The following is a 23041-nucleotide window of genomic DNA, read 5'->3' as shown; positions in this document are numbered from 1 at the left end:
GTTGATGTCACTGAAGCCATAGAAGTTGAGTTATAAGTTGCAGTTCTGGTTGTCGAGGTAGGAAGTACAATTGCGGTTGTACTTGTAGGTGCTGCAGTTGGAGTCGTTGTTGTAGAATGAGAACTACCAGTTGTGGTGGTGCTTGTAGGGCCTGCAGTATTAATTGTTGTAATAGAAGCAACATTGATGGAGGTGGTTTTAAGAGGTTGAGTTGCGATTGTTGGAGATGTATTTGTAGTTGTCATTATTGCAGTTGATGTTTTGGTTGTCGTAGAAGAAGCTAAAGTTGTGGTGGTTATAGGAGCTGCCATTATAGTTACGGTAGTAGGAGTTTCTATTGTGCTGGTGGTAGTAGGGATAGTGGAAGTTCTTGTAAAAGCTGTAGTTGTGGTTGTAGTAAGAATGGCAGTTGTCGTAGTTGGTGCTGCATTTGTATTGGTCATAAGAGATTCAGTTGTCATTGTAGGTGCTGCTGTTGTAGTGGGCATTGAAGCTACAGTTGTATGTACTGCAGGTGTAGTGGATATAGGAGCTACATTTATTGACGTAGGAGCTTCATTTGTTGTAAAAGCTACTGTTGTCGTTGTAGGTGCTGCTGTTGTGGTTGATGTAGGAGATGCGGCAGATGTAGTGGTTGTTGAACCCACAGTTGTTGTAGTTAGAACAGCACTGGTTGTTGTAGGGGCTGTTGTTGTGGTTGTCATGGGAGCAACATTTATTGTAGTAAGAGCTTTAATTGTGGGATTTGTAATAATTACTGCTGTTGTAGTGTTTGGAAGAGATACAGTTATTGTGGTAGCAGCTGCAGGTGTTGTCGTAGGAGGTAGAGTTGTCGTAGTACGTTCTGCAATCACAGAGGCCGTAGGAGCTACAGTTGATGTTGTAGGAGCTATATTTATTGTAGTAGGACCTGTGCTTGCAGTTGTTGTAGTAGCATCAGTTGTATTGGTTGTAGGACCTACAGTAGTTGTCGTAAGAGCTGCAGTTGACGTAGGACCTGCAGTTGTCGTAGAAGCGGCATTTGCTGTAGGAACTGCAGGTGCTGTACGAGCTGATGTAATTGTGGTTGTTGTTATAGCTTCAGATGTAGATGTTAAAATAGGTTCTACAGTTGTGGTGGTCAAAGGACCAACAGCTGTTGTCGTATGAGTTACAGTTGTTTTCGTAAGAGCTGCAGTGGTTGTCAAAGGAGCTGCAGTGGTTGTCAAAGGGGCAGCTGCTGTGGTTGACAGAGAAGCTACAGTTGTAGCATGAGCTCCAGTTGTGATTGTTGTAGTAAGTACAGCAGTTGAAGTGGTAGTAGGAGCTACAGTTGTAGAAACTGCAGGTTTTGTAGTAGGTGCTGTTGTTGTGGTTGTCATAGGAGCTGATGTTGTAGATGTTGTAGAAGGTGCTGCAGTCGTTGAGGTCGAAAGAACAGCAGATGTTGTAGTAGGAGCTGCAGTGGATGTCGTGGTAGGTTCTGCAGTCGTAGCAGTAGTAGAAGTAGGTTCTGTTATAATAGGTTCTGGAGTTGAAGGGGTTGTAGGAGCAGCAGTTGCAGGAACTGCAGGTGATGTAGTAGGTGCTGTTGACGTGGTTGTCATAGGAGCTAAAGTTGTAGTTGTTGAAGATGGTGCTACAGTCGTGTTGGTCGTAAGAGTAGCAGCTGGTGTAGTAGGAGCTGCACCGGTTGTTATAACAGGTTCAGAAGTTGTAGTGGTCGTTGGAGCAGCAGATGATTTAGTTAGAGCTGTAGTGGATATCCTAGAGGCAGCTGCTATGGTTGACAGAGAAGCTACAATTGTTGTAGCAGGAGATGTAGTTGTGGTTGTTGTAGTAAGTACAGAAGGTGTAAAGGTCGTGGGAGCAGCAGTTGCAGGAACTGCAGGTGATGTAGTAGGTGCTGTTGTTGTGGTTGTCGTAGGAGCTGAAGATGTAGTTGTTGTAGAAGGTGCTGCAGATGTTGCTTTATTAGGAACAGCATATGTTGTAGGAGCTGCAGTTGCTGTTGTGTTAGGTTCTGCAGTCATAGCAGTCGTAGGAGTAGGTTCTGTCAGAGAATGTTCTGGAGATGAAGTGGTCATTGGAGCAGCCGTTGTTTTAGTTAGAGCTGCAGTGGTTATCATAGAGGCAGATGCTGTGGTTAACGTAGAAGCTACAGTTGTTGTAACAGGAGCTGCAGTTGTGACTGTTGTAGTAAGTACAGCAGGTGTAGTGGTAGCTGGAGCTACAATTGTAGGAACTGCAGGTATTGCAGTAGGTGCTGTTGAAGTGGTTGTCGTAGGAGCTAAAGTTGTAGTTGTTGAAGATGGTGCTGCAGTCGTGGTGGTCGTAAGAATATCAGTTGGTGTTGTCGGAGATGCAGCAGTTGTCATAATAGATTCAGGAGTTGTAGTGGTCGTTGGAGCAGCAGTTGTTTTAGTTAGAGCTGCAGTGGCTGTCATGGTAGGTTCTGCAATCGTAGCATTAGTAGGAGTAGGTTCTGTCAGAGCAGGTTCTGGAGATGTAGTGGTCGTTGGAGCAGCCGTTGTTTTAGTTAGAGTTGCAGTGGTTATCGTAGAGGCAGATGCTGTGGTTGACGTAGAAGCTACAGTTGTTGTAACAGCAGCTGCAGTTGTGACTGTTGTAGTAAGTACAGCAGGTGTAGTGGTAGCTGGAGCTACAATTGTAGGAACTGCAGGTATTGTAGTAGGTGCTTTCGTCGTGGTTGACGAGGGAGCTAAAGTTGTAGTTGTTGAAGATGGTGCTACAGTCTTGGTGGTCGTAAGAATAGCAGTTGGTGTAGTCAGAGCTGCAGCAGTTGTCATAATAGGTTCAGGAGTTGTAGTGGTCGTTGGAGCAGCAGTTGTTTTAGTTAGAGCTGAAGTGGCTGTCATGGTAGGTTCTGCAATCGTAGCATTAGTAGGAGTAGGTTCTGTCAGAGCAGGTTCTGGAGATGTAGTGTTCGTTGGAGCAGCCGTTGTTTTAGTTAGAGCTGCAGTGGTAATCGTAGAGGCAGATGCTGTGTTTGACGTAGAAGCTACAGTTGTTGTAACAGGAGCTGCATTTGTGACTGTTGTAGTAAGTACAGCAGGTGTAGTGGTAGTTGGAGCTACAATTGTAGGAACTGCAGGTATTGTAGTAGGTGCAGTTGTTATGGTTGACGAGGGAGCTAAAGTTGTAGTTGTTGAAGATGGTCCTACAGTCTTGTTGGTCGTAAGAATAGCAGTTGGTGTAGTCAGAGCTGCAGCAGTTGTCATAATAGGTTCAGGAGTTGTAGTGGTAATAGGAGCAGCAGTTGTTTTAGTTAGAGCTGCACTGGGTGTCATGGTAGGTCCTGCAGTCGTAGCATTAGTAGGAGTAGGTTCTGTCAGAGCAGGTTCTGGAGATGTAGTGGTCGTTGGAGCAGCCGTTGTTTTAGTTAGAGCTGCAGTGGTAATCGTAGAGGCAGATGCTGTGTTTGACGTAGAAGCTACAGTTGTTGTAACAGGAGCTGCAGTTGTGACTGTTGTAGTAAGTACAGCAGGTGTAGTGGTAGTTGGAGCTACAATTGTAGGAACTGCAGATATTGTAGTAGGTGCAGTTGTTGTGGTTGACGAGGGAGCTAAAGTTGTAGTTGTTGAAGATGGTGCTACAGTCTTGTTGGTCGTAAGAATAGCAGTTGGTGTAGTCAGAGCTGCAGCAGTTGTCATAATAGATTCAGGAGTTGTAGTGGTCGTTGGAGCAGCAGTTGTTTTAGTTAGAGCTGCAGTGGCTGTCATGGTAGGTTCTCCAATCGTAGCATTAGTAGGAGTAGGTTCTGTCAGAGCAGGTTCTGGAGATGTAGTGGTCGTTGGAGCAGCCGTTGTTTTAGTTAGAGCTGCAGTGGTAATCCTAGAGGCAGATGCTGTGTTTGACGTAGAAGCTACAGTTGTTGTAACAGGAGCTGCAGTTGTGACTGTTGTAGTAAGTACAGCAGGTGTAGTGGTAGTTGGAGCTACAATTGTAGGAACTGCAGGTATTGTAGTAGGTGCAGTTGTTGTGGTTGACGAGGGAGCTAAAGTTGTAGTTGTTGAAGATGGTGCTACAGTCTTGTTGGTCGTAAGAATAGCAGTTGGTGTAGTCAGAGCTGCAGCAGTTGTCATAATAGGTTCAGGAGTTGTAGTGGTAATTGGAGCAGCAGTTGTTTTAGTTAGAGCTGCACTGGGTGTCATGGTAGGTCCTGCAGTCGTAGCATTAGTAGGAGTAGGTTCTGTCAGAGCAGGTTCTGGAGATGTAGTGGTCGTTGGAGCAGCCGTTGTTTTAGTTAGAGCTGCAGTGGTAATCGTAGAGGCAGATGCTGTGTTTGACGTAGAAGCTACAGTTGTTGTAACAGGAGCTGCAGTTGTGACTGTTGTAGTAAGTACAGCAGGTGTAGTGGTAGTTGGAGCTACAATTGTAGGAACTGCAGGTATTGTAGTAGGTGCAGTTGTTGTGGTTGACGAGGAGCTAAAGTTGTAGTTGTTGAAGATGGTGCTACAGTCTTGTTGGTCGTAAGAATAGCAGTTGGTGTAGTCAGAGCTGCAGCAGTTGTCATAATAGGTTCAGGAGTTGTAGTGGTAATTGGAGCAGCAGTTGTTTTAGTTAGAGCTGCACTGGGTGTCATGGTAGGTCCTGCAGTCGTAGCATTAGTAGGAGTAGGTTCTGTCAGAGCAGGTTCTGGAGATGTAGTGGTCGTTGGAGAATCCGTTGTTTTAGTTAGAGCTGCAGTGGTAATCGTAGAGGCAGATGCTGTGGTTGACGTAGAAGCTACAGTTGTTGTAACAGGAGCTGCAGTTGTGACTGTTGTAGTAAGTACAGCAGGTGTAGTGGTAGCTGGAGCTACAATTGTAGGAACTGCAGGTGTTGTAGTAGGTGCTGTTGAAGTGGTTGTCGTAGGAGCTAAAGTTGTAGTTGTTGAAGATGGTGCTGCAGTCGTGGTGGTCGTAAGAATATCAGTTGGTGTTGTCGGAGCTGCAGCAGTTGTCATAATAGGTTCAGGAGTTGTAGTGGTAATTGGAGCAGCAGTTGTTTTAGTTAGAGCTGCACTGGGTGTCATGGTAGGTCCTGCAGTCGTAGCATTAGTAGGAGTAGGTTCTGTCAGAGCAGGTTCTGGAGATGTAGTGGTCGTTGGAGCAGCCGTTGTTTTAGTTAGAGCTGCAGTGGTAATCGTAGAGGCAGATGCTGTGGTTGACGTAGAAGCTACAGTTGTTGTAACAGGAGCTGCAGTTGTGACTGTTGTAGTAAGTACAGCAGGTGTAGTGGTAGCTGGAGCTACAATTGTAGGAACTGCAGGTGTTGTAGTAGGTGCTGTTGAAGTGGTTGTCGTAGGAGCTAAAGTTGTAGTTGTTGAAGATGGTGCTGCAGTCGTGGTGGTCGTAAGAATATCAGTTGGTGTTGTCGGAGCTGCAGCAGTTGTCATAATAGATTCAGGAGTTGTAGTGGTCGTTGGAGCAGCAGTTGTTTTAGTTAGAGCTGCAGTGGCTGTCATGGTAGGTTCTGCAATCGTAGCATTAGTAGGAGTCGGTTCTGTCAGAGCAGGTTCTGGAGATGTAGTGGTCGTTGGAGCAGCCGTTGTTTTAGTTAGAGCTGCAGTGGTAATCGTAGAGCTAGATGCTGTGTTTGACGTAGAAGCTACAGTTGTTGTAACAGGAGCTGCAGTTGTGACTGTTGTAGTAAGTACAGCAGGTGTAGTGGTAGCTGGAGCTACAATTGTAGGAACTGCAGGTATTGTAGTAGGTGCAGTTGTTGTGGTTGACGAGGGAGCTAAAGTTGTAGTTGTTGAAGATGGTGCTACAGTCTTGTTGGTCGTAAGAATAGCAGTTGGTGTAGTCAGAGCTGCAGCAGTTGTCATAATAGGTTCAGGAGTTGTAGTGGTAATTGGAGCAGCAGTTGTTTTAGTTAGAGCTGCACTGGGTGTCATGGTAGGTCCTGCAGTCGTAGCATTAGTAGGAGTAGGTTCTGTCAGAGCAGGTTCTGGAGATGTAGTGGTCGTTGGAGAATCCGTTGTTTTAGTTAGAGCTGCAGTGGTAATCGTAGAGGCAGATGCTGTGGTTGACGTAGAAGCTACAGTTGTTGTAACAGGAGCTGCAGTTGTGACTGTTGTAGTAAGTACAGCAGGTGTAGTGGTAGCTGGAGCTACAATTGTAGGAACTGCAGGTGTTGTAGTAGGTGCTGTTGAAGTGGTTGTCGTAGGAGCTAAAGTTGTAGTTGTTGAAGATGGTGCTGCAGTCGTGGTGGTCGTAAGAATATCAGTTGGTGTTGTCGGAGCTGCAGCAGTTGTCATAATAGGTTCAGGAGTTGTAGTGGTAATTGGAGCAGCAGTTGTTTTAGTTAGAGCTGCACTGGGTGTCATGGTAGGTCCTGCAGTCGTAGCATTAGTAGGAGTAGGTTCTGTCAGAGCAGGTTCTGGAGATGTAGTGGTCGTTGGAGCAGCCGTTGTTTTAGTTAGAGCTGCAGTGGTAATCGTAGAGGCAGATGCTGTGGTTGACGTAGAAGCTACAGTTGTTGTAACAGGAGCTGCAGTTGTGACTGTTGTAGTAAGTACAGCAGGTGTAGTGGTAGCTGGAGCTACAATTGTAGGAACTGCAGGTGTTGTAGTAGGTGCTGTTGAAGTGGTTGTCGTAGGAGCTAAAGTTGTAGTTGTTGAAGATGGTGCTGCAGTCGTGGTGGTCGTAAGAATATCAGTTGGTGTTGTCGGAGCTGCAGCAGTTGTCATAATAGATTCAGGAGTTGTAGTGGTCGTTGGAGCAGCAGTTGTTTTAGTTAGAGCTGCAGTGGCTGTCATGGTAGGTTCTGCAATCGTAGCATTAGTAGGAGTCGGTTCTGTCAGAGCAGGTTCTGGAGATGTAGTGGTCGTTGGAGCAGCCGTTGTTTTAGTTAGAGCTGCAGTGGTAATCGTAGAGCTAGATGCTGTGTTTGACGTAGAAGCTACAGTTGTTGTAACAGGAGCTGCAGTTGTGACTGTTGTAGTAAGTACAGCAGGTGTAGTGGTAGCTGGAGCTACAATTGTAGGAACTGCAGGTGTTGTAGTAGGTGCTGTTGAAGTGGTTGTCGTAGGAGCTAAAGTTGTAGTTGTTGAAGATGGTGCTGCAGTCGTGGTGGTCGTAAGAATATCAGTTGGTGTTGTCGGAGCTGCAGCAGTTGTCATAATAGGTTCAGGAGTTGTAGTGGTAATTGGAGCAGCAGTTGTTTTAGTTAGAGCTGCACTGGGTGTCATGGTAGGTCCTGCAGTCGTAGCATTAGTAGGAGTAGGTTCTGTCAGAGCAGGTTCTGGAGATGTAGTGGTCGTTGGAGCAGCCGTTGTTTTAGTTAGAGCTGCAGTGGTAATCGTAGAGGCAGATGCTGTGGTTGACGTATAAGCTACAGTTGTTGTAACAGGAGCTGCAGTTGTGACTGTTGTAGTAAGTACAGCAGGTGTAGTGGTAGCTGGAGCTACAATTGTAGGAACTGCAGGTGTTGTAGTAGGTGCTGTTGAAGTGGTTGTCGTAGGAGCTAAAGTTGTAGTTGTTGAAGATGGTGCTGCAGTCGTGGTGGTCGTAAGAATATCAGTTGGTGTTGTCGGAGCTGCAGCAGTTGTCATAATAGATTCAGGAGTTGTAGTGGTCGTTGGAGCAGCAGTTGTTTTAGTTAGAGCTGCAGTGGCTGTCATGGTAGGTTCTGCAATCGTAGCATTAGTAGGAGTCGGTTCTGTCAGAGCAGGTTCTGGAGATGTAGTGGTCGTTGGAGCAGCCGTTGTTTTAGTTAGAGCTGCAGTGGTAATCGTAGAGCTAGATGCTGTGTTTGACGTAGAAGCTACAGTTGTTGTAACAGGAGCTGCAGTTGTGACTGTTGTAGTAAGTACAGCAGGTGTAGTGGTAGCTGGAGCTACAATTGTAGGAACTGCAGGTGTTGTAGTAGGTGCTGTTGAAGTGGTTGTCGTAGGAGCTAAAGTTGTAGTTGTTGAAGATGGTGCTGCAGTCGTGGTAGTCGTAAGAATATCAGTTGGTGTTGTCGGAGCTGCAGCAGTTGTCATAATAGATTCAGGAGTTGTAGTGGTCGTTGGAGCAGCAGTTGTTTTAGTTAGAGCTGCAGTGGCTGTCATGGTAGGTTCTACAATCGTAGCATTAGTAGGAGTAGGTTCTGTCAGAGCAGGTTCTGGAGATGTAGTGGTCGTTGGAGCAGCCGTTGTTTTAGTTAGAGCTGCAGTGGTAATCGTAGAGGCAGATGCTGTGTTTGACGTAGAAGCTACAGTTGTTGTAACAGGAGCTGCAGTTGTGACTGTTGTAGTAAGTACAGCAGGTGTAGTGGTAGTTGGAGCTACAATTGTAGGAACTGCAGGTATTGTAGTAGGTGCAGTTGTTGTGGTTGACGAGGGAGCTAAAGTTGTAGTTGTTGAAGATGGTGCTACAGTCTTGTTGGTCGTAAGAATAGCAGTTGGTGTAGTCAGAGCTGCAGCAGTTGTCATAATAGGTTCAGGAGTTGTAGTGGTAATTGGAGCAGCAGTTGTTTTAGTTAGAGCTGCACTGGGTGTCATGGTAGGTCCTGCAGTCGTAGCATTAGTAGGAGTAGGTTCTGTCAGAGCAGGTTCTGGAGATGTAGTGGTCATTGGAGCAGCCGTTGTTTTAGTTAGAGCTGCAGTGGTAATCGTAGAGGCAGATGCTGTGGTTGACGTAGAAGCTACAGTTGTTGTAACAGGAGCTGCAGTTGTGACTGTTGTAGTAAGTACAGCAGGTGTAGTGGTAGCTGGAGCTACAATTGTAGGAACTGCAGGTGTTGTAGTAGGTGCTGTTGAAGTGGTTGTCGTAGGAGCTAAAGTTGTAGTTGTTGAAGATGGTGCTGCAGTCGTCGTGGTCGTAAGAATATCAGTTGGTGTTGTCGGAGCTGCAGCAGTTGTCATAATAGATTCAGGAGTTGTAGTGGTCGTTGGAGCAGCAGTTGTTTTAGTTAGAGCTGCAGTGGCTGTCATGGTAGGTTCTGCAATCGTAGCATTAGTAGGAGTAGGTTCTGTCAGAGCAGGTTCTGGAGATGTAGTGGTCGTTGGAGCAGCCGTTGTTTTAGTTAGAGCTGCAGTGGTAATCGTAGAGGCAGATGCTGTGTTTGACGTAGAAGCTACAGTTGTTGTAACAGGAGCTGCAGTTGTGACTGTTGTAGTAAGTACAGCAGGTGTAGTGGTAGTTGGAGCTACAATTGTAGGAACTGCAGGTATTGTAGTAGGTGCAGTTGTTGTGGTTGACGAGGGAGCTAAAGTTGTAGTTGTTGAAGATGGTGCTACAGTCTTGTTGGTCGTAAGAATAGCAGTTGGTGTAGTCAGAGCTGCAGCAGTTGTCATAATAGATTCAGGAGTTGTAGTGGTCGTTGGAGCAGCAGTTGTTTTAGTTAGAGCTGCAGTGGCTGTCATTGTAGGTTCTCCAATCGTAGCATTAGTAGGAGTAGGTTCTGTCAGAGCAGGTTCTGGAGATGTAGTGGTCGTTGGAGCAGCCGTTGTTTTAGTTAGAGCTGCAGTGGTAATCGTAGAGGCAGATGCTGTGTTTGACGTAGAAGCTACAGTTGTTGTAACAGGAGCTGCAGTTGTGACTGTTGTAGTAAGTACATCAGGTGTAGTGGTAGTTGGAGCTACAATTGTATGAACTGCAGGTATTGTAGTAGGTGCAGTTGTTGTGGTTGACGAGGGAGCTAAAGTTGTAGTTGTTGAAGATGGTGCTACAGTCTTGTTGGTCGTAAGAATAGCAGTTGGTGTAGTCAGAGCTGCAGCAGTTGTCATAATAGGTTCAGGAGTTGTAGTGGTAATTGGAGCAGCAGTTGTTTTAGTTAGAGCTGCACTGGGTGTCATGGTAGGTCCTGCAGTCGTAGCATTAGTAGGAGTAGGTTCTGTCAGAGCAGGTTCTGGAGATGTAGTGGTCGTTGGAGCAGCCGTTGTTTTAGTTAGAGCTGCAGTGGTAATCGTAGAGGCAGATGCTGTGTTTGACGTAGAAGCTACAGTTGTTGTAACAGGAGCTGCAGTTGTGACTGTTGTAGTAAGTACAGCAGGTGTAGTGGTAGTTGGAGCTACAATTGTAGGAACTACAGGTATTGTAGTAGGTGCAGTTGTTGTGGTTGACGAGGGAGCTAAAGTTGTAGTTGTTGAAGATGGTGCTACAGTCTTGTTGGTCGTAAGAATAGCAGTTGGTGTAGTCAGAGCTGCAGCAGTTGTCATAATAGATTCAGGAGTTGTAGTGGTCGTTGGAGCAGCAGTTGTTTTAGTTAGAGCTGCAGTGGCTGTCATGGTAGGTTCTCCAATCGTAGCATTAGTAGGAGTAGGTTCTGTCAGAGCAGGTTCTGGAGATGTAGTGGTCGTTGGAGCAGCCGTTGTTTTAGTTAGAGCTGCAGTGGTAATCGTAGAGGCAGATGCTGTGTTTGACGTAGAAGCTACAGTTGTTGTAACAGGAGCTGCAGTTGTGACTGTTGTAGTAAGTACAGCAGGTGTAGTGGTAGTTGGAGCTACAATTGTAGGAACTGCAGGTATTGTAGTAGGTGCAGTTGTTGTGGTTGACGAGGGAGCTAAAGTTGTAGTTGTTGAAGATGGTGCTACAGTCTTGTTGGTCGTAAGAATAGCAGTTGGTGTAGTCAGAGCTGCAGCAGTTGTCATAATAGGTTCAGGAGTTGTAGTGGTAATTGGAGCAGCAGTTGTTTTAGTTAGAGCTGCACTGGGTGTCATGGTAGGTCCTGCAGTCGTAGCATTAGTAGGAGTAGGTTCTGTCAGAGCAGGTTCTGGAGATGTAGTGGTTGTTGGAGAATCCGTTGTTTTAGTTAGAGCTGCAGTGGTAATCGTAGAGGCAGATGCTGTGGTTGACGTAGAAGCTACAGTTGTTGTAACAGGAGCTGCAGTTGTGACTGTTGTAGTAAGTACAGCAGGTGTAGTGGTAGCTGGAGCTACAATTGTAGGAACTGCAGGTGTTGTAGTAGGTGCTGTTGAAGTGGTTGTCGTAGGAGCTAAAGTTGTAGTTGTTGAAGATGGTGCTGCAGTCGTGGTGGTCGTAAGAATATCAGTTGGTGTTGTCGGAGCTGCAGCAGTTGTCATAATAGGTTCAGGAGTTGTAGTGGTAATTGGAGCAGCAGTTGTTTTAGTTAGAGCTGCACTGGGTGTCATGGTAGGTCCTGCAGTCGTAGCATTAGTAGGAGTAGGTTCTGTCAGAGCAGGTTCTGGAGATGTAGTGGTCGTTGGAGCAGCCGTTGTTTTAGTTAGAGCTGCAGTGGTAATCGTAGAGGCAGATGCTGTGGTTGACGTAGAAGCTACAGTTGTTGTAACAGGAGCTGCAGTTGTGACTGTTGTAGTAAGTACAGCAGGTGTAGTGGTAGCTGGAGCTACAATTGTAGGAACTGCAGGTGTTGTAGTAGGTGCTGTTGAAGTGGTTGTCGTAGGAGCTAAAGTTGTAGTTGTTGAAGATGGTGCTGCAGTCGTGGTGGTCGTAAGAATATCAGTTGGTGTTGTCGGAGCTGCAGCAGTTGTCATAATAGATTCAGGAGTTGTAGTGGTCGTTGGAGCAGCAGTTGTTTTAGTTAGAGCTGCAGTGGCTGTCATGGTAGGTTCTGCAATCGTAGCATTAGTAGGAGTCGGTTCTGTCAGAGCAGGTTCTGGAGATGTAGTGGTCGTTGGAGCAGCCGTTGTTTTAGTTAGAGCTGCAGTGGTAATCGTAGAGCTAGATGCTGTGTTTGACGTAGAAGCTACAGTTGTTGTAACAGGAGCTGCAGTTGTGACTGTTGTAGTAAGTACAGCAGGTGTAGTGGTAGCTGGAGCTACAATTGTAGGAACTGCAGGTGTTGTAGTAGGTGCTGTTGAAGTGGTTGTCGTAGGAGCTAAAGTTGTAGTTGTTGAAGATGGTGCTGCAGTCGTGGTGGTCGTAAGAATATCAGTTGGTGTTGTCGGAGCTGCAGCAGTTGTCATAATAGGTTCAGGAGTTGTAGTGGTAATTGGAGCAGCAGTTGTTTTAGTTAGAGCTGCACTGGGTGTCATGGTAGGTCCTGCAGTCGTAGCATTAGTAGGAGTAGGTTCTGTCAGAGCAGGTTCTGGAGATGTAGTGGTCGTTGGAGCAGCCGTTGTTTTAGTTAGAGCTGCAGTGGTAATCGTAGAGGCAGATGCTGTGGTTGACGTATAAGCTACAGTTGTTGTAACAGGAGCTGCAGTTGTGACTGTTGTAGTAAGTACAGCAGGTGTAGTGGTAGCTGGAGCTACAATTGTAGGAACTGCAGGTGTTGTAGTAGGTGCTGTTGAAGTGGTTGTCGTAGGAGCTAAAGTTGTAGTTGTTGAAGATGGTGCTGCAGTCGTGGTGGTCGTAAGAATATCAGTTGGTGTTGTCGGAGCTGCAGCAGTTGTCATAATAGATTCAGGAGTTGTAGTGGTCGTTGGAGCAGCAGTTGTTTTAGTTAGAGCTGCAGTGGCTGTCATGGTAGGTTCTGCAATCGTAGCATTAGTAGGAGTCGGTTCTGTCAGAGCAGGTTCTGGAGATGTAGTGGTCGTTGGAGCAGCCGTTGTTTTAGTTAGAGCTGCAGTGGTAATCGTAGAGCTAGATGCTGTGTTTGACGTAGAAGCTACAGTTGTTGTAACAGGAGCTGCAGTTGTGACTGTTGTAGTAAGTACAGCAGGTGTAGTGGTAGCTGGAGCTACAATTGTAGGAACTGCAGGTGTTGTAGTAGGTGCTGTTGAAGTGGTTGTCGTAGGAGCTAAAGTTGTAGTTGTTGAAGATGGTGCTGCAGTCGTGGTAGTCGTAAGAATATCAGTTGGTGTTGTCGGAGCTGCAGCAGTTGTCATAATAGATTCAGGAGTTGTAGTGGTCGTTGGAGCAGCAGTTGTTTTAGTTAGAGCTGCAGTGGCTGTCATGGTAGGTTCTACAATCGTAGCATTAGTAGGAGTAGGTTCTGTCAGAGCAGGTTCTGGAGATGTAGTGGTCGTTGGAGCAGCCGTTGTTTTAGTTAGAGCTGCAGTGGTAATCGTAGAGGCAGATGCTGTGTTTGACGTAGAAGCTACAGTTGTTGTAACAGGAGCTGCAGTTGTGACTGTTGTAGTAAGTACAGCAGGTGTAGTGGTAGTTGGAGCTACAATTGTAGGAACTGCAGGTATTGTAGTAGGTGCAGTTGTTGTGGTTGACGAGGAGCTAAAGTTGTAGTTGTTGAAGATGGTGCTACAGTCTTGTTGGTCGTAAGAATAAGCAGTTGGTGTAGTCAGAGCTGCAGCAGTTGTCATAATAGGTTCAGGAGTTGTAGTGGTAATTGGAGCAGCAGTTGTTTTAGTTAGAGCTGCACTGGGTGTCATGGTAGGTCCTGCAGTCGTAGCATTAGTAGGAGTAGGTTCTGTCAGAGCAGGTTCTGGAGATGTAGTGGTCATTGGAGCAGCCGTTGTTTTAGTTAGAGCTGCAGTGGTAATCGTAGAGGCAGATGCTGTGGTTGACGTAGAAGCTACAGTTGTTGTAACAGGAGCTGCAGTTGTGACTGTTGTAGTAAGTACAGCAGGTGTAGTGGTAGCTGGAGCTACAATTGTAGGAACTGCAGGTGTTGTAGTAGGTGCTGTTGAAGTGGTTGTCGTAGGAGCTAAAGTTGTAGTTGTTGAAGATGGTGCTGCAGTCGTCGTGGTCGTAAGAATATCAGTTGGTGTTGTCAGAGCTGCAGCAGTTGTCATAATAGATTCAGGAGTTGTAGTGGTCGTTGGAGCAGCAGTTGTTTTAGTTAGAGCTGCAGTGGCTGTCATGGTAGGTTCTGCAATCGTAGCATTAGTAGGAGTAGGTTCTGTCAGAGCAGGTTCTGGAGATGTAGTGGTCGTTGGAGCAGCCGTTGTTTTAGTTAGAGCTGCAGTGGTAATCGTAGAGGCAGATGCTGTGTTTGACGTAGAAGCTACAGTTGTTGTAACAGGAGCTGCAGTTGTGACTGTTGTAGTAAGTACAGCAGGTGTAGTGGTAGTTGGAGCTACAATTGTAGGAACTGCAGGTATTGTAGTAGGTGCAGTTGTTGTGGTTGACGAGGGAGCTAAAGTTGTAGTTGTTGAAGATGGTGCTACAGTCTTGTTGGTCGTAAGAATAGCAGTTGGTGTAGTCAGAGCTGCAGCAGTTGTCATAATAGATTCAGGAGTTGTAGTGGTCGTTGGAGCAGCAGTTGTTTTAGTTAGAGCTGCAGTGGCTGTCATTGTAGGTTCTCCAATCGTAGCATTAGTAGGAGTAGGTTCTGTCAGAGCAGGTTCTGGAGATGTAGTGGTCGTTGGAGCAGCCGTTGTTTTAGTTAGAGCTGCAGTGGTAATCGTAGAGGCAGATGCTGTGTTTGACGTAGAAGCTACAGTTGTTGTAACAGGAGCTGCAGTTGTGACTGTTGTAGTAAGTACATCAGGTGTAGTGGTAGTTGGAGCTACAATTGTATGAACTGCAGGTATTGTAGTAGGTGCAGTTGTTGTGGTTGACGAGGGAGCTAAAGTTGTAGTTGTTGAAGATGGTGCTACAGTCTTGTTGGTCGTAAGAATAGCAGTTGGTGTAGTCAGAGCTGCAGCAGTTGTCATAATAGGTTCAGGAGTTGTAGTGGTAATTGGAGCAGCAGTTGTTTTAGTTAGAGCTGCACTGGGTGTCATGGTAGGTCCTGCAGTCGTAGCATTAGTAGGAGTAGGTTCTGTCAGAGCAGGTTCTGGAGATGTAGTGGTCGTTGGAGCAGCCGTTGTTTTAGTTAGAGCTGCAGTGGTAATCGTAGAGGCAGATGCTGTGTTTGACGTAGAAGCTACAGTTGTTGTAACAGGAGCTGCAGTTGTGACTGTTGTAGTAAGTACAGCAGGTGTAGTGGTAGTTGGAGCTACAATTGTAGGAACTGCAGGTATTGTAGTAGGTGCAGTTGTTGTGGTTGACGAGGAGCTAAAGTTGTAGTTGTTGAAGATGGTGCTACAGTCTTGTTGGTCGTAAGAATAGCAGTTGGTGTAGTCAGAGCTGCAGCAGTTGTCATAATAGGTTCAGGAGTTGTAGTGGTAATTGGAGCAGCAGTTGTTTTAGTTAGAGCTGCACTGGGTGTCATGGTAGGTCCTGCAGTCGTAGCATTAGTAGGAGTAGGTTCTGTCAGAGCAGGTTCTGGAGATGTAGTGGTCGTTGGAGAATCCGTTGTTTTAGTTAGAGCTGCAGTGGTAATCGTAGAGGCAGATGCTGTGGTTGACGTAGAAGCTACAGTTGTTGTAACAGGAGCTGCAGTTGTGACTGTTGTAGTAAGTACAGCAGGTGTAGTGGTAGCTGGAGCTACAATTGTAGGAACTGCAGGTGTTGTAGTAGGTGCTGTTGAAGTGGTTGTCGTAGGAGCTAAAGTTGTAGTTGTTGAAGATGGTGCTGCAGTCGTGGTGGTCGTAAGAATATCAGTTGGTGTTGTCGGAGCTGCAGCAGTTGTCATAATAGGTTCAGGAGTTGTAGTGGTAATTGGAGCAGCAGTTGTTTTAGTTAGAGCTGCACTGGGTGTCATGGTAGGTCCTGCAGTCGTAGCATTAGTAGGAGTAGGTTCTGTCAGAGCAGGTTCTGGAGATGTAGTGGTCGTTGGAGCAGCCGTTGTTTTAGTTAGAGCTGCAGTGGTAATCATAGAGGCAGATGCTGTGGTTGACGTAGAAGCTACAGTTGTTGTAACAGGAGCTGCAGTTGTGACTGTTGTAGTAAGTACAGCAGGTGTAGTGGTAGCTGGAGCTACAATTGTAGGAACTGCAGGTGTTGTAGTAGGTGCTGTTGAAGTGGTTGTCGTAGGAGCTAAAGTTGTAGTTGTTGAAGATGGTGCTGCAGTCGTGGTGGTCGTAAGAATATCAGTTGGTGTTGTCGGAGCTGCAGCAGTTGTCATAATAGATTCAGGAGTTGTAGTGGTCGTTGGAGCAGCAGTTGTTTTAGTTAGAGCTGCAGTGGCTGTCATGGTAGGTTCTGCAATCGTAGCATTAGTAGGAGTAGGTTCTGTCAGAGCAGGTTCTGGAGATGTAGTGGTCGTTGGAGCAGCCGTTGTTTTAGTTAGAGCTGCAGTGGTAATCGTAGAGGCAGAATCTGTGTTTGACGTAGAAGCTACAGTTGTTGTAACAGGAGCTGCAGTTGTGACTGTTGTAGTAAGTACAGCAGGTGTAGTGGTAGTTGGAGCTACAATTGTAGGAACTGCAGGTATTGTAGTAGGTGCAGTTGTTGTGGTTGACGAGGGAGCTAAAGTTGTAGTTGTTGAAGATGGTGCTACAGTCTTGGTGGTCGTAAGAATAGCAGTTGGTGTAGTCAGAGCTGCAGCAGTTGTCATAATAGATTCAGGAGTTGTAGTGGTCGTTGGAGCAGCAGTTGTTTTAGTTAGAGCTGCAGTGGCTGTCATTGTAGGTTCTCCAATCGTAGCATTAGTAGGAGTAGGTTCTGTCAGAGCAGGTTCTGGAGATGTAGTGGTCGTTGGAGCAGCCGTTGTTTTAGTTAGAGCTGCAGTGGTAATCGTAGAGGCAGATGCTGTGTTTGACGTAGAAGCTACAGTTGTTGTAACAGGAGCTGCAGTTGTGACTGTTGTAGTAAGTACATCAGGTGTAGTGGTAGTTGGAGCTACAATTGTATGAACTGCAGGTATTGTAGTAGGTGCAGTTGTTGTGGTTGACGAGGGAGCTAAAGTTGTAGTTGTTGAAGATGGTGCTGCAGTCGTGGTGGTCGTAAGAATATCAGTTGGTGTTGTCGGAGCTGCAGCAGTTGTCATAATAGGTTCAGGAGTTGTAGTGGTAATTGGAGCAGCAGTTGTTTTAGTTAGAGCTGCACTGGGTGTCATGGTAGGTCCTGCAGTCGTAGCATTAGTAGGAGTAGGTTCTGTCAGAGCAGGTTCTGGAGATGTAGTGGTCGTTGGAGCAGCCGTTGTTTTAGTTAGAGCTGCAGTGGTAATCATAGAGGCAGATGCTGTGGTTGACGTAGAAGCTACAGTTGTTGTAACAGGAGCTGCAGTTGTGACTGTTGTAGTAAGTACAGCAGGTGTAGTGGTAGCTGGAGCTACAATTGTAGGAACTGCAGGTGTTGTAGTAGGTGCTGTTGAAGTGGTTGTCGTAGGAGCTAAAGTTGTAGTTGTTGAAGATGGTGCTGCAGTCGTGGTGGTCGTAAGAATATCAGTTGGTGTTGTCGGAGCTGCAGCAGTTGTCATAATAGATTCAGGAGTTGTAGTGGTCGTTGGAGCAGCAGTTGTTTTAGTTAGAGCTGCAGTGGCTGTCATGGTAGGTTCTGCAATCGTAGCATTAGTAGGAGTAGGTTCTGTCAGAGCAGGTTCTGGAGATGTAGTGGTCGTTGGAGCAGCCGTTGTTTTAGTTAGAGCTGCAGTGGTAATCGTAGAGGCAGATGCTGTGGTTGACGTAGAAGCTACAGTTGTTGTAACAGGAGCTGCAGTTGTGACTGTTGTAGTAAGTACAGCAGGTGTAGTGGTAGTTGGAGCTACAATTGTAGGAACTGCAGGTATTGTAGTAGGTGCAGTTGTTGTGGTTGACGAGGGAGCTAAAGTTGTAGTTGTTGAAGATGGTGCTACAGTCTTGTTGGTCGTAAGAATAGCAGTTGGTGTAGTCAGAGCTGCAGCAGTTGTCATAATAGATTCAGGAGTTGTAGTGGTCGTTGGAGCAGCAGTTGTTTTAGTTAGAGCTGCAGTGGCTGTCATTGTAGGTTCTCCAATCGTAGCATTAGTAGGAGTAGGTTCTGTCAGAGCAGGTTCTGGAGATGTAGTGGTCGTTGGAGCAGCCGTTGTTTTAGTTAGAGCTGCAGTGGTAATCGTAGAGGCAGATGCTGTGTTTGACGTAGAAGCTACAGTTGTTGTAACAGGAGCTGCAGTTGTGACTGTTGTAGTAAGTACATCAGGTGTAGTGGTAGTTGGAGCTACAATTGTATGAACTGCAGGTGTTGTAGTAGGTGCAGTTGTTGTGGTTGACGAGGAGCTAAAGTTGTAGTTGTTGAAGATGGTGCTGCAGTCGTGGTGGTCGTAAGAATATCAGTTGGTGTTGTCGGAGCTGCAGCAGTTGTCATAATAGGTTCAGGAGTTGTAGTGGTAATTGGAGCAGCAGTTGTTTTAGTTAGAGCTGCACTGGGTGTCATGGTAGGTCCTGCAGTCGTAGCATTAGTAGGAGTAGGTTCTGTCAGAGCAGGTTCTGGAGATGTAGTGGTCGTTGGAGCAGCCGTTGTTTTAGTTAGAGCTGCAGTGGTAATCATAGAGGCAGATGCTGTGGTTGACGTAGAAGCTACAGTTGTTGTAACAGGAGCTGCAGTTGTGACTGTTGTAGTAAGTACAGCAGGTGTAGTGGTAGCTGGAGCTACAATTGTAGGAACTGCAGGTGTTGTAGTAGGTGCTGTTGAAGTGGTTGTCGTAGGAGCTAAAGTTGTAGTTGTTGAAGATGGTGCTGCAGTCGTGGTGGTCGTAAGAATATCAGTTGGTGTTGTCGGAGCTGCAGCAGTTGTCATAATAGATTCAGGAGTTGTAGTGGTCGTTGGAGCAGCAGTTGTTTTAGTTAGAGCTGCAGTGGCTGTCATGGTAGGTTCTGCAATCGTAGCATTAGTAGGAGTCGGTTCTGTCAGAGCAGGTTCTGGAGATGTAGTGGTCGTTGGAGCAGCCGTTGTTTTAGTTAGAGCTGCAGTGGTAATCGTAGAGGCAGATGCTGTGGTTGACGTAGAAGCTACAGTTGTTGTAACAGGAGCTGCAGTTGTGACTGTTGTAGTAAGTACAGCAGGTGTAGTGGTAGTTGGAGCTACAATTGTAGGAACTGCAGGTATTGTAGTAGGTGCAGTTGTTGTGGTTGACGAGGGAGCTAAAGTTGTAGTTGTTGAAGATGGTGCTACAGTCTTGTTGGTCGTTAGAATAGCAGTTGGTGTAGTCAGAGCTGCAGCAGTTGTCATAATAGGTTCAGGAGTTGTAGTGGTAATTGGAGCAGCAGTTGTTTTAGTTAGAGCTGCACTGGGTGTCATGGTAGGTCCTGCAGTCGTAGCATTAGTAGGAGTAGGTTCTGTCAGAGCAGGTTCTGGAGATGTAGTGGTCGTTGGAGCAGCCGTTGTTTTAGTTAGAGCTGCAGTGGTAATCGTAGAGGCAGATGCTGTGGTTGACGTAGAAGCTACAGTTGTTGTAACAGGAGCTGCAGTTGTGACTGTTGTAGTAAGTACAGCAGGTGTAGTGGTAGCTGGAGCTACAATTGTAGGAACTGCAGGTGTTGTAGTAGGTGCTGTTGAAGTGGTTGTCGTAGGAGCTAAAGTTGTAGTTGTTGAAGATGGTGCTGCAGTCGTGGTGGTCGTAAGAATATCAGTTGGTGTTGTCGGAGCTGCAGCAGTTGTCATAATAGATTCAGGAGTTGTAGTGGTCGTTGGAGCAGCAGTTGTTTTAGTTAGAGCTGCAGTGGCTGTCATGGTAGTTTCTGCAATCGTAGCATTAGTAGGAGTCGGTTCTGTCAGAGCAGGTTCTGGAGATGTAGTGGTCGTTGGAGCAGCCGTTGTTTTAGTTAGAGCTGCAGTGGTAATCGTAGAGGCAGATGCTGTGTTTGACGTAGAAGCTACAGTTGTTGTAACAGGAGCTGCAGTTGTGACTGTTGTAGTAAGTACAGCAGGTGTAGTGGTAGTTGGAGCTACAATTGTAGGAACTGCAGGTATTGTAGTAGGTGCAGTTGTTGTGGTTGACGAGGGAGCTAAAGTTGTAGTTGTTGAAGATGGTGCTACAGTCTTGTTGGTCGTAAGAATAGCAGTTGGTGTAGTCAGAGCTGCAGCAGTTGTCATAATAGGTTCAGGAGTTGTAGTGGTAATTGGAGCAGCAGTTGTTTTAGTTAGAGCTGCACTGGGTGTCATGGTAGGTCCTGCAGTGGTAGCATTAGTAGGAGTAGGTTCTGTCAGAGCAGGTTCTGGAGATGTAGTGGTCGTTGGAGCAGCCGTTGTTTTAGTTAGAGCTGCAGTGGTAATCGTAGAGGCAGATGCTGTGGTTGACGTAGAAGCTACAGTTGTTGTAACAGGAGCTGCAGTTGTGACTGTTGTAGTAAGTACAGCAGGTGTAGTGGTAGCTGGAGCTACAATTGTAGGAACTGCAGGTGTTGTAGTAGGTGCTGTTGAAGTGGTTGTCGTAGGAGCTAAAGTTGTAGTTGTTGAAGATGGTGCTGCAGTCGTGGTGGTCGTAAGAATATCAGTTGGTGTTGTCGGAGCTGCAGCAGTTGTCATAATAGATTCAGGAGTTGTAGTGGTCGTTGGAGCAGCAGTTGTTTTAGTTAGAGCTGCAGTGGCTGTCATGGTAGGTTCTGCAATCGTAGCATTAGTAGGAGTCGGTTCTGTCAGAGCAGGTTCTGGAGATGTAGTGGTCGTTGGAGCAGCCGTTGTTTTAGTTAGAGCTGCAGTGGTAATCGTAGAGGCAGATGCTGTGTTTGACGTAGAAGCTACAGTTGTTGTAACAGGAGCTGCAGTTGTGACTGTTGTAGTAAGTACAGCAGGTGTAGTGGTAGCTGGAGCTACAATTGTAGGAACTGCAGGTGTTGTAGTAGGTGCTGTTGAAGTGGTTGTCGTAGGAGCTAAAGTTGTAGTTGTTGAAGATGGTGCTGCAGTCGTGGTGGTCGTAAGAATATCAGTTGGTGTTGTCGGAGCTGCAGCAGTTGTCATAATAGATTCAGGAGTTGTAGTGGTCGTTGGAGCAGCAGTTGTTTTAGTTAGAGCTGCAGTGGGTGTCATGGTAGGTTCTACAGTCGTAGCATTAGTAGGAGTAGGTTCTGTCAGAGCAGGTTCTGGAGATGTAGTGGTCGTTGGAGCAGCCGTTGTTTTAGTTAGAGCTGCAGTGGTAATCGTAGAGGCAGATGCTGTGTTTGACGTAGAAGCTACAGTTGTTGTAACAGGAGCTGCAGTTGTGACTCTTGTAGTAAGTACAGCAGGTGTAGTGGTAGCTGGAGCTACAATTGTAGGAACTGCAGGTGTTGTAGTAGGTGCTGTTGAAGTGGTTGTCGTAGGAGCTAAAGTTGTAGTTGTTGAAGATGGTGCTGCAGTCGTGGTGGTCGTAAGAATATCAGTTGGTGTTGTCGGAGCTGCAGCAGTTGTCATAATAGGTTCAGGAGTTGTAGTGGTAATTGGAGCAGCAGTTGTTTTAGTTAGAGCTGCACTGGGTGTCATGGTAGGTCCTGCAGTCGTAGCATTAGTAGGAGTAGGTTCTGTCAGAGCAGGTTCTGGAGATGTAGTGGTCGTTGGAGCAGCCGTTGTTTTAGTTAGAGCTGCAGTGGTAATCGTAGAGGCAGATGCTGTGGTTGACGTAGAAGCTACAGTTGTTGTAACAGGAGCTGCAGTTGTGACTGTTGTAGTAAGTACAGCAGGTGTAGTGGTAGCTGGAGCTACAATTGTAGGAACTGCAGGTGTTGTAGTAGGTGCTGTTGAAGTGGTTGTCGTAGGAGCTAAAGTTGTAGTTGTTGAAGATGGTGCTGCAGTCTTGGTGGTCGTAAGAATATCAGTTGGTGTTGTCGGAGCTGCAGCAGTTGTCATAATAGGTTCAGGAGTTGTAGTGGTAATTGGAGCAGCAGTTGTTTTAGTTAGAGCTGCACTGGGTGTCATGGTAGGTCCTGCAGTCGTAGCATTAGTAGGAGTAGGTTCTGTCAGAGCAGGTTCTGGAGATGTAGTGGTCGTTGGAGCAGCCGTTGTTTTAGTTAGAGTTGCAGTGGTTATCGTAGAGGCAGATGCTGTGGTTGTTGTAGCAGGATCTGCAGTGGTTGTCGTAATAGGTTCTGGAGCTGTAGTGGTCGTAGGAGCAGCAGTTGTTGAAGTAAGGGCTGCAGTGGTTGTCGTAGATGTTAAAGCTGTTGTAGGAGCTGCAGTTGTCGTGGGAGCTACAGTTGTTGTTGTGGTTGTCGTAGGAGCTGAAGTTGTAGTTATTGTAGAAAGTGCTGCAGTCACTGTGGTCGTTGGAACAGCAGTTGTTGTAGTAGGAGCTGCACTGGTTGTCGTAGTAGGTTGTGGAGTTACAGTGGTAGTAGCAGCAGTTGTTGGAGGTGCTGTTGTTGTGGTTGTCGTAGGAGCTGAAGTTGTTGTAGGAGCTGCAGTTGTCGTGGGAGCTACAGTTGTTGGAGGTGCTGTTGTTGTGGTTGTCGTAGGAGCTGAAGCTGTAGTTGTTGTAGCAGGAGCTGCAGTGGTTGTCGTAGATGCTAAAGCTGTTGTAGGAGCTGCAGTTGTCATGGGAGCTACAGTTGTTGGAGATGCTGTTGTTGTGGTTGTCGTAGGAGCTGAAGTTGTAGTTGTTGTAGCAGGATCTGCAGTGGTTGTCGTAATAGGTTCTGGAGCTGTAGTGGTCGTAGGAGCAGCAGTTGTTGTAGTTGGGGCTGCAGTGGTTGTTGTAGATGCTAAAGCTGTTGTAGGAGCTGCAGTTGTTGTGGGAGTTGTTGGAGGTGCTGTTGTTGTGGTTGTCATAGGAGCTGAAGTTGTAGTTGTTGTAGCAGGATCTGCAGTGGTTGTCGTAATAGGTTCTAGAGTTGTAGTGGTCGTTGGAGCAGCAATTGTTGTAGTAAGGGCTGCAGTGGTTGTCGTAGATGCTAAAGCTGTTGTAGGAGCTGCAGTTGTCATGGGAGCTACAGTTGTTGGAGATGCTGTTGTTGTGGTTGTCGTAGGAGCTGAAATTGTAGTTGTTGTAGCAGGAGCTGCAGTGGTTGTCGTCATAGGTTCTGGAGCTGAAGTGGTCGTGGTCGTAGGAGCAGCAGTTGTTGTTGTGAGGCCTCCAGTGGTTGTCATAGATGCTAAAGCTGTTGTAGGAGCTGCAGTTGTCGTGGGAGCTACAGTTGTTGGAGGTGCTGTTGTTGTGGTTGTCGTAGGAGCTGAAATTGTTGTAGCAGGAGCTGCAGTGGTTGTCGTAATAGGTTCTGGAGCTGAAGTGGTCGTGGTCGTAGGAGAAGCAGTTGTTGTTGTGAGGCCTCCAGTGGTTGTCATAGATGCTAAAGCTGTTGTAGGAGCTGCAGTTGTCGTGGGAGCTACAGTTGTTGGAGGTGCTGTTGTTGTGGTTGTCGTAGGAGCTGAAGTTGTTGTAGCAGGAGCTGCAGTTGTTGTAGTTAGGGCTGCAGTGGTTGTCGTAGATGCTAAAGCTGTTGTAGGAGCTGCAGTTGTTGTGGGAGTTGTTGGAGGTGCTGTTGTTGTGGTTGTCGTAGGAGCTGAAGTTGTAGTTGTTGTAGCAGGACCTG

The 23041-nt window shown here is 46.6% G+C and overlaps 2 protein-coding genes across 22 annotated transcripts in view; one reads left to right on the top strand and one right to left on the bottom strand.

Moving 5' to 3' along the window:
- Positions 1–21538, top strand: LOC127909356 (uncharacterized). Of its 21 annotated transcripts, none has more exons than XM_052470295.1 (7): positions 1–3106; positions 3539–4402; positions 5698–7113; positions 10138–11865; positions 16185–17162; positions 19322–19708; positions 21437–21538. In XM_052470295.1, exons 1-5 carry the CDS (start codon positions 1762–1764, stop codon positions 16475–16477), a joined length of 5646 nt encoding a protein of 1881 aa, XP_052326255.1. In that variant the 5' UTR covers positions 1–1761; the 3' UTR covers positions 16478–17162; positions 19322–19708; positions 21437–21538. The 21 variants fall into 21 exon arrangements, with proteins under 21 accessions (XP_052326255.1, XP_052326265.1, XP_052326262.1 ...); XM_052470305.1 differs by lacking the exons at positions 19322–19708; positions 21437–21538 and adding exons at positions 18173–18604; positions 20765–21285 and having other exon boundaries at positions 10138–10569; positions 16185–17309; XM_052470302.1 differs by lacking the exons at positions 19322–19708; positions 21437–21538 and adding exons at positions 18173–18604; positions 20765–21285 and having other exon boundaries at positions 10138–11001; positions 16185–17309.
- The window catches only part of LOC118398094 (mucin-5AC-like), a 221734-nt gene that overhangs the window by 4961 nt on the left and 193732 nt on the right, over positions 1–23041 (bottom strand). The window lies entirely within an intron of this gene.

The sequence above is a fragment of the Oncorhynchus keta genome, chromosome 19 (genome assembly GCF_023373465.1).
Source record: "Oncorhynchus keta strain PuntledgeMale-10-30-2019 chromosome 19, Oket_V2, whole genome shotgun sequence".
NCBI classification, from domain to species: Eukaryota; Metazoa; Chordata; class Actinopteri; order Salmoniformes; family Salmonidae; genus Oncorhynchus; species Oncorhynchus keta.
Note: the sequence above shows the minus strand (reverse complement) of the source record. Positions and strands in the feature narration are given on the sequence as shown.

What these genes read in the sequence shown, in the direction of transcription:
- LOC127909356 (XM_052470295.1), top strand. Translation starts at nt 1,762, where the DNA reads ATGGTTGACAGAGAAGCTACAATTGTTGTAGCAGGAGATGTAGTTGTG. An exon ending in AACTGCAGGTATTGTAGTAG is followed by an intron (nt 3,107 to 3,538) that starts GTGCAGTTGTTA and finishes ATATTGTAGTAG; the next exon opens with GTGCAGTTGTTGTGGTTGAC. An exon ending in TGCAGCAGTTGTCATAATAG is followed by an intron (nt 11,866 to 16,184) that starts GTTCAGGAGTTG and finishes TTGTCATAATAG; the next exon opens with ATTCAGGAGTTGTAGTGGTC.